This window comes from Carassius carassius, chromosome 14 (genome assembly GCF_963082965.1).
Source record: "Carassius carassius chromosome 14, fCarCar2.1, whole genome shotgun sequence".
Taxonomy (NCBI): Eukaryota; Metazoa; Chordata; class Actinopteri; order Cypriniformes; family Cyprinidae; genus Carassius; species Carassius carassius.
The window spans coordinates 15,977,991-15,992,729 of record NC_081768.1 but is presented as its reverse complement, the minus strand read 5'-3'; the positions used below and the strand labels follow the sequence as shown (position 1 = coordinate 15,992,729).

General features: G+C 36.8%; 2 protein-coding genes across 2 annotated transcripts in view; one reads left to right on the top strand and one right to left on the bottom strand.

Moving 5' to 3' along the window:
- The window catches only part of rab11fip5a (RAB11 family interacting protein 5a (class I)), a 30,339-nt gene extending 26,971 nt beyond the window's left edge, over positions 1–3,368 (bottom strand). The window contains exon 1 of the mRNA XM_059566368.1: positions 3,077–3,368. The gene's annotated coding sequence lies outside the window, so the exon portion shown is untranslated. The remainder of the gene's footprint in view (positions 1–3,076) is intronic.
- An 8,739-nt stretch (positions 3,369–12,107) lies between these two features.
- LOC132157588 (G-protein coupled receptor 151 protein-like) lies at positions 12,108–13,329 on the top strand. Its single transcript, XM_059566947.1, has one exon. It carries the CDS (start codon positions 12,151–12,153, stop codon positions 13,327–13,329), a length of 1,179 nt encoding a protein of 392 aa, XP_059422930.1. The 5' UTR covers positions 12,108–12,150.
- The last annotated feature ends 1,410 nt before the right edge of the window (positions 13,330–14,739 follow it).

Below are 14,739 nucleotides of genomic sequence, written 5' to 3'. Positions count from 1 at the left end.
ACTTTTTACATTTAATGCCTAATATGAGATATAATGGTAAACTGTATATTTATGACCAGCCATTTTTGAAATCAGACCCCAAATAGATAATGGCAATATATGTTATTGATAATACTTCTATCCACAAAGTTAATTTTCTTATGCTGCCATATTTTACTATTTACAATAAGGACACCACACACTAAAAGAAAAACAAATGTATAGAAAAACAGAAAAAGTACTGGTAATGGTCTGCCAGGAAATTTGCACAATTCTGCATTTTGTTTTTTGTTTTAACCCTGACACAAAACATGTTGCAATGCATAATTCAAAATCTGGGTAAAATACCTGTGAAAAATCAATATAGAAAAAAAAATCCTTCATATCAACACACTGGGTCCTATTTTTAGACTTTTCTAAGAATGCAAAACAATTTCCACATTTTATTTGAAATTATTAAAGAAAAAAAAAGTGAAAAAGAATAAAACATCTGAGTATAAAAAAGTAGATGCTGTTTACAGTGTTAATAGCGATAGGTACAGTTTACCCTAAAAAAAGCCCCAAACAGAATAATGTTTACAGTAAGTACAGTGATAGATGATATTCACACAATATGTAAACAGAAGTAGCATGCTATTTGTTCTAAGGTTACATTGTCTGAGCACTAGTAGGCAGAGTTTGTGAAAATATCCTTTGCCAGTTAGCTCTATATGTGCACTTACTGGACATTACAGCAAAAGGTTTATTCAAAAGCAAAAAGAGTTATTCAATAGCCAGTCATGAACTATAACCTGAAGTATTCAAGGCCTCTGACACAATGACTCTGTAAAGAGTTTGAAGCAATGCACTAAAATAGCACCTGCCTCTGATGTGTGGAGAGAGGTCTGCCATATCAACCACAGCTATGACAACTCTATCTCATGCCTTATTTTCTGTAGCTCAAATAGTAGAGCATTACACTATTGGAAGGTCAGGGGTTTGGTTCCCAAATGCAAGAATTGTTAAAATTTTAAAATGTGTACAGTGAATGTAAAGAAGCTTTGGATAAAAGGCTGCCAAATGCCTAAGGGTCAAAAGACAAGACATACCATTTTGGTGTCTGCATCAAATTAAACCTACAGAACTTATTTTATATACATAGAAATGCAAGTAAAGTTTCTACTTTAATATTTCAAATAACTTTTGTGAAAATGTCATGAACATACGGGTGAAATCATTTTCCATCGTCATTCAGTGCAACAGCTATAAACAACATACTTTAATGTGATAGTTCACCCCAGAATGAAAATTCTGTAATAACTCGGCTCATATCGTTCCAAACGTGTAAGACCTCTATTCATCTTAGGAACACAAATTAAGATATTTTTGATTAAATCTGTGAGCTCTCTGACCCACCCCCCATAGACAGCAACACAAATGTAATGTTCCCAGGTCCAGAAATGTAGGACATCAGTAAAACAGTCCATGTGTCACTTCAGTGACTTAGCTGAGAATGCTTTTTGTCCAAAGAAAACAAAAATAACAATTTATCCAACAATTCTTCTCCTTAAGTTACCATCTACTGCCATTTTAGAAAAACCCACAACCCATATGTGCTTTCCCCTGAACATAATCAACGTAATCGAGTATTCTCGTAGCTTCGCAAAACTGAAGTTGAACCCTTTATGTTACATGGACTATTTTATCGATATACTTAACACGTTTCTGGGCCTGGGGAAATGTAATTCTCCTTGCTGTTTATGCAGGGTCAGAGAGATCCCAGATTTCATCAAAAATATCTTAACTTTTGTTCCAAAGATACACGAAGGTATCTTGTATTTGGAATGACATGAGGGGGATTAAGGACAGAATTTTCATTTTTGAATTAACTATCCCTTTAATCTATTGTTACACTGAATGGCATTTTAGTTTTCTGTAAATCATGATGAAAATATATGACAGTCATTATTGTTTGCTCAGAAAAAATATTTTTAAAACAGAACACAGCCTAATGTGGGGTGAAAAACTAAATTTAAAACTTACTTTTTTTATGCTTTGGTGCTATGGGTCTTTGATCCATAAATGTTAATGTAAATGGTTCAAGACAATAAATGACAAACAAGCAAATAAGAAAACAATTGATAACACCAATGTTACAATATAATTTTCACAGTAATCTCACAATCTCTGCTTTTATTCACATTAATGACAATTAAAGGAAGAAAAAGAGCTGCCTCCCTAATGACGATGTCTTACTTTAGACCTAATTAACGTCGTCTAACTATTCTATTCTTAGAGGTAAGATGTCAATCACATCTTATAAGCTTCTGGAGACAATTCTCTGCCCACAAGAATCCCTCACATGTATTGTCCTCAGTTTGATCAAACATACTCACTAAACACTTGTGCGCGCTTGCTAAATGACAGTGGAGACACAGAGGTGCAGCTGACATTCATAAACTCACTATCTGGGCCAAGAGAAACACACCGCGCGCACACACACTTACACATGGACACTCACACATACTAATCTGGAAAGGGTTCAATTCCAGCACCAAAGTGCAAATAGACAACTTACAGTCTAAACTGTGTAATTAGATCCTTAATCAGGGATCAGAACCACAGAGAGGCTTCTACGTAATGAAATTCCTCATTCATCTAAACTCATATACAACCTGACCCAATCTACTTTTAAGCAAGCTGCCTTGAACAGCTGAGACTAACACACATCCTGTCACTCAATCAGACGTTTAAATAAACTTGCACGCACACACAGATTATTTCCATTAGCTATGTGAGCATTTCTAACAAACAAAATAGAACATTTTATATAGTAAAGTTTAATGTAGTTTGGCAAATACGAATTTTCAGCATCATTATTTTTCATGCCTCACGTGCTCCTTAATATTTTGTGGAAGACCGTAAAGCCACCCTCAGAAGTAGCGTTAGGCCTGCAAAAACCTAGCTGAAGGAAAGGTAAGCTATGTGTCCCATTGTTTTCCTGAGTCTACTATATATGTATGGACTGGTGGTCTTATGTGAACAAACCCAATTTTGATATTCTCAAACAAGTGGATTGATAATATGTGGGGTTTCCGCTCGGTCAGACGGATCTTACCCTGTCAAAACAGCTCGTGAGACTGCAGACGCGTCTCGCGGCCTTGTCCTGCACCAGACTGGCGTCGAGCTCGGTGTTCAATAAGCGCACATTGTTTGACGCAGCTGGCCGCACGCTGCGTTTTTCTGTGTGCTAGGGCTTTACCCGAGGTGTCGACTTACAAACTAGAGGCATCAAGATTTTCTTTGAGCGGTTTAACTCGATTTAGAATTTAATTATCTGCTAAACTGTGCGCGGAAGCGTTTTGTGGGAACAAGCGGCACTTCACAACCTCTCATGTCAATCATCCGATAAAAAGGAAACACATATGAGCTCAAGGCAAGCGATCACGTTACCCAGATCTTAAACTTAAAAATATATCTACGATATATAAAAATAAATCTACCATATATATATATATATATATATATATATATATATATACACCGGTATATAAAACTGTAATTTTCTATAACCAAAATCCTTTTCAGTAGTTTTCGCTTGTCACTCACATATGGCTTCTTAAAGGGTTAGTTCACCCAAAAATCAAAATTATGTCATTAATAACTCACCCTCATGTCGTTCCAAACCTGTAAGACCTCCGTTCATCTTCGGAACACAGTTTAAGATATTTTAGATTTAGTCAGAGAGCTCTCAGTCCCTCCTTTGAAACTGTGTGCATGATATACTGTCCATGCTGAATAAAGTCGTAGTTTTTGCAATTTTTGGACCAAAATGTATTTTCGAAGCTTCAAAAAATTGACCCTCTGATGTCACATGGACTACTTTGATGATGTTTTTATTACCTTTCTGGACATGGACAGTATACCATGCACACAGTTTCAATGGAGGGACTGAGATCTCTCGGACTAAATCTAAAATATCTTAACCCTTTAGGTGCCAGAGGTTTTTTCCTAAAACGTTAGATTTTGACATCTTAATTTCAAAAGGCTATATCTTAAAAGTGATAAAAGACAGAGACTTTCTGTCAATTATAAAAATATTAAGGATGACCAAATGTTTATGTAGGGATTACATTTTCCCATCTAATTTGCATATTATGACGTCATATGGTGGTGGTCATCTTGAATTATAGAATTTTCATGAAAAGTCACGTGTTTAAATGATAAAATGCAGCACTTCTTTTCCCCCAAAATGTCCCTCACCTTCTGTGTGCTATATTGCACAATACTGAATGCTCAAGTAAATAGTAAGTAGTAAACAAACTGTGTAAATCATTACTAATAAATGGTAGTAACAAACCGAATGCATGTAGCGGTTGGGATTTTCAATTTACTACATGCAGCAGGCACATTGATTCCATGTATGGGGCACATATATATTATTCATATGACACACAAACACAAGTAGACAAGACCTGTTTAGTTCAAAAGCTATGCCCCGTGTCACATTGCCTCTGCTCCTGCTACAAGCAGCGCGGCCAGATCTGCCTCGTGCGCGCGCCGAGTGTGCACAGCTCGGACTACTGTCAGTGTCCTTGTGACTCCCCACCCTGCCTCCACGTTGCCCCCTAACTGCCCTATGAATACTTCGACCTCGTCTAACATACCCAGTTGCATTAGACAAAGTCTCCACTACAATACTGTCGCCGCGATTGTGGAGAGGCACACGGTCAGAAGACAAAGCTGTAGCATGGTAAAAATCTCCCGCCTCGTTCCCCGCAACACTAACACGCCTGCAAACTTCGTGATGAACACTCCGACCCAGGGAAACATTGTTCACACCACTGACATTGGGCAAAGGATTCACCGTTTGTGCTTTGTGTAGGGCTATACTTTCACTTTCAGTATCGTCTTCCGAATGCAGATATTCCCCTTCAGAATCAGGGTCCGCGAATAGAAGTCCCAACACTTCATTGTGGGTTTATTGAAGCTTTATTGTTGCCATTAGATAATAATAATAATAATATAATATAATTTATTGGCATTTATAATCTAATGCCAATAGTCGCTGACGTTGACAATATTGCTCTGATAAAATGGCTCACTCTCACACTAGCTCCGCTTTTGTTCGCACTGATTCAATGCGCTCTAGCTCGAAGATTTTGTATAGAAGCATGACGTTTTTTGAGTCAGAGATGAAGTATTACATGTCTGCCATGTGGTGCAGGGGAGGTTGCATGAAATTTGACACCCTATTTGACAAAATCGGCCATTTTATTCAGTGCCACATCTTGTTGAGTAAACTCGACCGTGGCGCCAAGAGGGTTAAACTCTGTTCCGGAGATGAACGGAGGTCTTACGGGTTTGGAACGACATGAGGGTGAGTTATTAGTGACATAATTTAGATTTTTGGGTGAACTAACCCTTTAATTAATTTAGTGTAGCAGCCCAATTCAATACATTTTGTCACAACTTAATTTTATTTTATGCAATCCACTTAGAAATAGAATTTGATAGCATGTTTGTTGGACTAGTTTTGTTGGAATTAGCTGTGTTGAAATTTAGGTAATTTAGCTGTAAATTTCTGGACTGGACTGTTGCCCTGTGGTCCAAAGTCCTCTTTTCAGTTGAGAGCAAGTCTTGTATTTCATTTGGAAACCAAGGTCCTAGAGTCTGGAGGAAGGGTGGAGAAGCTCATAGCCCAAGTTGCTTGAAGTCCAGTGTTAAGTTTCCACAGTCTGTGATGATTTGGGGTGCAATGTCTTCTGCTGGTGTTGGTCCATTGTGTTTTTTGAAAACCAAACTCACTGCACTCGTTTACCAAGACATTTTGGAGCACTTCATGCTTCCTTCTGCTGACCAGCTTTTTGAAGATGCTGATTTCATTTTCCAGCACGATTTGGCAACTGCCCACACTGCCAAAAGTCCCAAAAGTTGGTTAAATGAGCATGGTGTGACTGGCCAGCAAACTCACCAGACCTGAACTCCATAGAGAATTATAAATATAATAAATAGGGTACTGTAAAAAGGAAAACGAGAAACAAGAGACCTAAAAATGCAGATGAGGTGGAGGCCACTGTCAAAGAAACCTGGGCTTCCATAACACCTCAGCAGTGCCACAAACTGATCACATCCATGCCACGCTGAATTGAGGCAGTAATTAAAGCGAAAGGAGCCCCTACCAATTGAGTACATGTACAGTTAATGAACATACTTTCCAGAAGCCCAACACTTCACTAAAAAACCTGTTTTTTATTGGTTTTATAAAGTATTCTAATTTGTTGAGATAGTGAATTGGTGGGTTTTTGTTAATTGTGAGTTGTTAATTAAAAGAATCAAAGACTTAAACTACTTCATTCTGTGTGCACTAAATTTATTTAATACAGTTTCACAATTTGAGTTGAATTACTGAAATGAACTTTTCCATGACATTCAAATTTATTGAGATGCACCTGTACATAATTCAGCAATTTTTCATCACTAATTGACTAATGTCTTAAATACAAAAAATTGGAGAAGCCTACAATGGGCCCGACGGGCATAAAAAAGTCAAGGCCTGTTGCCCGGGCTGAAATGCAGGGTGCTAGTGTGCCAGATATACCTACCACAACAGCACATCAAGTTCGCAAACAGACAGACAGATACACACACAGAGATTCCTGCCTTTATTAGAGAGAAGAATATGTTCAGCAGGCTCCCTCCGAAGCTTCCAATATTCAGTGTCGATTACTACCGAAGCTTCGAAGCTCAAAAATTGGTATTGGGACCAGCCCTATATTAATCTGAGATTTAAACTAAAATGTTACAAATGTATATAGTTACAATTTCCATTTACAAAGTTGACCCCATGATTGGCCACCAGTGATCCACTACAGTGTTCAAAGTCTCAAAATCACACATTTAACAGCAGAAAGAAAATTGCTTTAATGCAAATAATGGCCTTCAATATTGAGAATAAAAAGAAAAAAACTAAAAAAATATGCGTGAGGCATATTTATGCACACTTTTCCAAGTAGCTCTGTATCTTTCTATAACAGATGTCTCCTTAGAATAGCTCACTTAATTTCAATCACGAATTTCAAAAGACTAAATTTGCTTGGGGTTTTTGAGCTAAATGTGCTGTGGAGTTTGAATGAGGGTCTGTTTTTGAATCATAATGGTCCAATCTGTCAGTGATCTTCAGTGTTTATCTAACAGCTTAGACAAGGCAAATAGACACTTGGGTTTGATCTTGAGGTCTATTGTGATTGGACGCCACAATGAGCAGACACATTTGAGCAGGTTAGAGGTGACAGGTCAAAGGTCACCGGGTCTGTGGTCATGATCATGGGTGGCATATCTCCACAAACATCATAAATTGTGATCCTCCTGGCCATCTGTGTGCATTTATGTGTAAGATGACTGAGTATAACAAGAGATAATTGGAAATAAAAAGCACACACCAACCTTCCTCCTCATCTCTGTTACAAGATCTATTGTCACAGTCACAGCAAGGTCAAGGGAGATGAACCTCAGCAGAAAATATTGATTATGAAACTGTTAAAGATTCCTTGCCCTTGAGCCAAGGGAAAATATTTGGTTAAAGGATAAATAAAGATATATTATCAGCAATACAGCAAAACTTTAACTTTTTTACTTTTACTTTACATCAGAAGTATTCTTCCCATGTACATATTGACCCACAGACATGCTTCACTTCTGTGTGACCCTGGATTAAACTCGGGAGCTAATCGAAGAGCGTCTGCAGGTTTAGGTGTGTCATTTGTTTATTTGTTTAGTGGGAGGCCATCCTCTCCGCGACCGCAACCCCCCACATTGTATCAAAGCTAAAGGCGAATATCTCTGTGCATTAATCAAAAGGATTTTAGATCATTTATGAACATGCTCGTCTGGCATCACTGTTTTAAACTCTGCTCTGTTAATCTGAGTGAATTGTAGGTCTGCCGTTGTTTTGGTCTTTGCCCTTGACTTCTGATTGATTTGTGCTCAAACAGATCAGTAGTGATGCATCTGCTAGCTGTATGAAAGCTAAAAGTCATTAACCTAGCTACCCACGGCCTTCGATTTTAAACTGAGCATAATCTCATGACCACCGGGAAAATTTTACTGTTATTAAGACAGTCTTTTTGCAATTATAATCAAAAATGAACATTCATTAAACAAAACTGGGCTGTTATGTAGTGGTACCATCATATTATATTATATTATATTATATTATATTATATTATATTATATTATATTATATTATATTATATTATATTATATTATATATTATATTATTAGGCTAGTATGGAAGGGTAAAATATATTTTTTAATATATGTTTTTACAAAGGGGCGTGTAAAGCAACAACCAGAGAACATTCAGAGTTTCAGGAAACACTTGCAGGCAGAAAGCAACAGGAGAGGATTAACACAATGGAGCGCAGGAAATGACATTTAACTTGTTAATATTTCTAGCTTTAGATTAATGATAAATTGTCTATTATTTTTCCTTAAAAGAGAAAGATAAAACGGGTGTTTGGCCGAGGGCCCAAGCGCGTCCGTATGCAAAGTGACAACCACTTAATGAGCGCTGAGTTGAGCTAATGACGTCATGCCTTTCAGCGTCTAGTTTGGGGTAATGACTTTCCAAAGAATCTGCTGATTGAAATGTAACTTGCCTGGCCTCGGGCGAACAGCTAGAAATGGCTAGAACAGAGGCAATCAGAAGATGGCTGAAGACAAAGGATAGACCTACTCCGCTCCTTTTAAATCAGTTTCTCTCTATGGAGCTGCAGCCGATGTTGTGAATCTATATGCATATTGATGGAAAAAATAATAAATAAATATATATATATATATAAATATATATATATATATATATATACATATATATATATATATAACGCCATAGACTGCTTGCAGCAAACAAGCATTAGCATATTCATGGTAAATATGCAGGGTATTTACGATAATAAGGTCGGATTATTCAATTCAATGAATGTTAAATAGATGAGCAAATAGTGTATGCGTTATCTACAATGACTTCTATTCATTCTTCATCTCTTCCCAATTGAACTCTTCATTTCATTTAACTTTTCTCCTTTTTAATTTCAGTCAGTTTCGGGTTTTTTTTTCAATAACGTCCGGGACACCGGGTTATGTGCTGAGCAGTTTATTTGTGGGAAATATCCCGCCCTGCGGCCAGAACGCGGGATAAGCGCTTTTTATTATACACCACACAAATTACCGAGGAGATTTGCGCGCGAATGCTGTGCACAAAAGATATGCGCGTGAATCAAGATAACAACGATGCTATTTCCGCGCGTATGGCGTTCCACTTTCCACTGTGTCCTACTTAGGTAACTTACTCTGCGCGTGTGTAAAGTTTTAAAGCAGGGGTTTTAAACTCCGCTCATGCATGACCAAAGTCCTTCAGAATTTGGCTTAAACTCTCATTAAACATACGTTACTTGATCCAGCTTTGGAGCTGAGTTTGACACCTTTTTATATAATATAATATAATATTTTATATTTATATATATAATTTAAAAAGTGTCTTTTAAGTTACTTTAAGTGTTCTCTTGCTAGACAATAAGGCTAGGATATGGAAAAAACGCCATACGTGAGTTTACAGTTAACGTTACTTCTGGATTGAATATTATTGTTCCAGTGTGAAACAACGTGCCTCAAAGCCATCATATTAATGTTAAAAGATGGTTCTCTCTGTCAGAAGACAATGACCCCTTCATCTAACTATCCAAAATAAACTTCACAACATAGTCTGTCTTATAATTACGTTGTATTATAGTTATACATATTTACTTTTTTAAGTAGCCTAGTTATGGTATTTATCTTTATGTACTTTGCTGCCCTCTTTCGGATAAACATGTATTACTTTTTTTCATTCAGACCATGGAAAATTTAGATTTTGTTATGTGTTATGTACTGCACATTCGCAAATTAATGAATATGTTTGTGTCATTTGAAATTATAATAACAGATCATCTTTAACGTAAGACAAGTCAGAAAAGTGGGATTAAAATCGGTCTATATTACAATGCTCCATGCATAGGAATTATACACACTTCAAATTATATTTTGCATTGGAAAGTATATTTAAGCCCTGCAATGGGCTGGCCATCTCCATGCAGGGATAGATTCCAACATCCCTGTCACCCTGCATAGCAGTTTGACTGAATTGGATAGATGATGGGTTTGTTTATCTGTATGTTTGTCTCAGTCAGAGATCATATTTTGATGTTTTCCAAATGAAAAAGATAATTCTCACCGATTTCCTGCTGAGATTTCACTCCATCGATTTTTCACATTGTTTATGTCAAAGAGTGTTATTAAGATATTTCTTATGACCCAGGGGCATGCAATACATGCGTCTAAAAGCACTGGCTGACAGCAGAGAGAGAAAACAAGATTGTGTGTGTGAATGCCACATCTCCTATAAAAGTTGATCCCTGAAGTAAAAACATTACTTTCACCATCCGGGAAATTCTCCAAGAGAAATAAAAATAACCGCTTTGGTTGACCTGCGTACATTAAGCATACATTTTTTTGCTCTTTCTTTGTTGGAAATTGCGAGAGCCAAGCCAAGGGCACCATGTCACAACAAGAAGAAAGCACATATACACACTGGCCCAGAAAAAAAGCAGCTCTGAGAGAATGACTTCAGGTTCTCTGAACCACGAGATGCTTGAAGACAGACAGAATAAACATACTAATAAAATAAACATAACAAGGCACTTTTTTGTTTTCATCTATAAAATAAATTCAGTTTTAAGTTTTCCCTAACTTAACAGTATAAATATGTATTAATATTTCTTAGTAATTAATCAATTTATTAACAAGTCTGTTAATGAATAGTTAATCCAAAAATGAAAATTTGCTGGACAATTACTCATCCTCAGGCCATCCAAGATGTAGATTAGTTTGTTTCTTCATCAGATTTGAGAAAAAAAATCAAGTAAAATTAGCAGCTGCTCACCAATGGATCCTCTGCAGTGAATGGGTGCCATCAGAATGAGAGATCAAATAACTGAGAAAAAACATTACAATAATCCACAAGCAATCCACATGACAATTAATCAGTAAACATCTTGTGATGTAACAAGCTGAATGTTTGTTAGAAACATAATCAAGAAGTTTTTAACATAAAACTCTTGCTTCCGGCAAAAAAAAAAAAAGAATAAATAAAATCTTTATATATTACGTTTTCCAGAAAAAAAAGTCAGCACATTTGAATCTGGAGACAAATATGCACATACCAAGGACTTTTACAAGCGAAAACTGTCCAAAACAGTTCTAAACAAACATGTTGGTGGATTTAGAGGACAACAGGGACATGGCATATTTCACCAGATTATGAACACATATTTTGGCACAGTCTAAGTTTAAAGTTAAAATGCCTTAATGGTAGATTTGTAATCACTTTCCAAGATTTTACTGATGGACTGGACTCATGTGGATTACTTATGGATTATTGTGATACTTTTCTCAGTTGTTTGGACTCTCATTCTGACGGCACCCATTCACTGCAGAGGATCCTTTGGTGAGTAAGTGATAGAATGCTTAATTTCTCCAAATCCATTCTGATGAATTAACAAACTCATCGACATCTTGGATGGCCTGAGGCAATCATTTCAGCTTTGTTTTTTTTTTATTCCTTTAAACAGATCATATAAAAATGTTAGTGCAACAATGTGAACTTGGACACACCAAGTCGTCCTAAATGCACCAAAAAAATGCACCACCTCTGTATCTTGGATGGGCTGAGGGTGAGTACATTTTAGTAGATTATCATTTTTTGGTGATCTATCGTGAGTGGAGAAGTTCGCAATGAGACCTATATATGCTTTGATAATTATCTGGAAGATTATGTCACATATTTATTTATGTAACAATTCGGACATCAGCAAAGCACAATCCAGAAGAAGTACAAGAAGAAGCTTTTTCTAACTGTAGTTGTTGCTTGTTTACTTCATTCAAGCAGTGCCATGGAGAAAAAGGGAGATGCCATTATATGCTTCAAATGCACAGCAGACAAATCTGTGTTTGTTTCCCTTCAGCTACGATGACGTTGATGCTTGACGACACTGAATGGCATCTTTTAAAATTTCTGCAATCAGGCGTGCGTAACTAAGGGAATTCAGCACAGCAAAGTGCATCCACATCAGAGTAGTTCCCACTGGATTGCATCTCATGGAGTTCAACATGGCAGTGAACAGCACATTTGTGAGCTTTGATGGTGGCGTTCAACAGTTAGAAGGGGAAGATACTAAAATAATCATACCAGCTATTCTCAGCACAATCAGTGGGCTTGGGATCGGTGGGAATGTTTTGGTGCTTGTGGTACTAATCTACGTTTTCATCAGCCAGAGCGCATCCGAGGCTAATGTGATGCTGGCCAACTTGAGCGCAACTGACTTAATGATACTCTCTGTGTGCGCTCCTGTGCGCGCAATCACATACTACAAGCGCACTTGGACACTTGGACTACTGGCTTGCAGAACTACTGAGTGGATTCAGCACAGCTGTCTGGCGGTAAAAGCATTTACACTGTTAGCTACGAGTCAAGCACGCCATAACTTTTCTAGTCATCCTCAGGAGCAGTCCAATTTTCGTCAAAAGAACGTTGTGATCACCTTAATAATCATATGGACAGTTGCGCTCTTGTTTCCAGTTCCTGATATAGTTTTTTCCAGGTTAAAAGAAGATGGAAATATCAGTCTGTGTGTATCCGAATCATCTTTTCACTCCCAAGATGCAATGAGAGTTTTCAGTAAGATGCTACCATTGGGCATCTACGTTCTTCCAGTCATCCTCTCTGCTGTGTGCCACATCAGGACCATCTTCCTCATCAAACCGAGTTCCCATGAGGAGTCTTCTCTTGCACGTCAATATGAGCATTCTTTGATGTATTTATGCGTCATCGCCCTGAACACACTGATGTTGCTTCCCGAGTGGCTTTCTTGGGTGTGGATGCACCATAGATCCGGCGAAAGCTGCAAACCATCAGTCGGTTTGCTGATTTTCGCTCAGGTGTGCGTTTACTTGAGTAGCATGTTCTATCCTGTCATTCTTCTGACCATGCATGTGCCCCTCAGAGAAAGTCTTAGCAATCTGTGTTCACTGTTGGCTTGCCGACGTGATAAACACAGAATAAAACTTGAGGGGAACGGAAATGAGATGCGCACAGTGGTTATGAGAGTGTTGGATGAGCGAGGATGTGTGACCAGAAAAGAGCGGCATTCAGATGCATCCTGTCAAACTCTTCCAGATCTCGAGCACTTCTGGAGCGAACGGCGAAACACTACAGTCACAGAGGATAGTGACCCTTTACCATGGGAACGACTGAATCAAAGCAACGTTGAACTCTGAAAATGTTGAAAATCCAGTTTAAGATGCTAGTTTTGTTTTGGAGAATGATAGTTGAATCTAAGCTGGTCCAAGCTTGTAATAAACTGTGCAGTCATGTATTGACTAAATGTATTTATTGAATATGAAAACCTTTTTCTGATTGCCCTACGTAGTTGCACAAGGCCAAAAAGGTTACTTTTCTTTTTTAAGAAATAAATCATCTTATTTTCACTAGTCTGCTTCTGTTTAGTCTGTTGTGTATTTAATTAATGTATGTTCTGACTAAGAAATGTTTTAAGTATATGTTAACAATAAAAATATGCTTCAAAATGTGTATTTTGTACTCCCCTTTTGATTGATTTCAAATGCCACTTAGAATGTAGGTGATAATAGTTCGAAACATTTCGAATGTGATTTGTTTCATAGAAATATGCTTGCATTTTTTCATACTATATATACAAACTATATACTATATATTAAATATATGTTTTTATGTGGTATCAAAAGATTAGATATAAAAGGAAGGACCATGGCTCACATAAACCACGAGAGCACGCTTTATTGTTGGTCAAGAGCTCACAGTGGATGCTATTAGAGCCAAATGAATGATTAGCTTTAGGTGCTTTTTTCAAGACATGCTTTTAAAAGGTTCCTGTTCTTTCAACTAAAAGCCAGCTTGGTTACTACAAAATACCCTCTGACATTTAACATTCAAGGGTGAATTCATACGGTGACATGCATGCAATATATAGGCCAGCAATGCATAATATCCACAAATGAGATTGGAATTCAAAAGCAAATGCTTATGCACTTTTTTTTATGCAGTTTTACTTAGGAGCTTGTCAGTTAGGGTCGATTTACTAAGCTAAACATATTTTGCACAGTTATATATTACTTATAGCAGCTTGGCAATAGTGTTGTCAAACGATTATTGTTGATTAACCGCATCCAAAATAAAAGTTTTTGTTTACAGGATATATGTGTGTGTGTACCGTGTATATCTATTATCTATATATAAATACACACGTGTATATTTAAGAAAAATAAGTTGTGTTTATATATAAAATATTTCTCTATAATATTAATAAATACATGTAAATATTTTCAAAATAAATACTGTATGTATGTATTTATACATGCATAATAAATATACACAGTACACACACATACATTATGTAAACAATTTTTTTTTATTTTGGACGTGATTAATCACGATTAATAATATGACAGCACTACTTGGCAGATTTTTTTGTTTGCATAGCAAGTTTCTATGACATAAGCATATGATGCCACTAATCTAGTACATTCTGTCTTTGCCAAAAGTATTAACTATAAAATGTACAACTATTTATAAACTCAATATTAGGTAGCTATTCACTTTAGGCTCATAGAGTATGAAAAATAATGGTTAAAATAGTACAGTATTGTATT

Bases quoted from the DNA above. Each gene is read 5' to 3' on its own strand.
- LOC132157588 (XM_059566947.1), top strand. From the start codon at position 12,151: ATGGAGTTCAACATGGCAGTGAACAGCACATTTGTGAGCTTTGATGGT.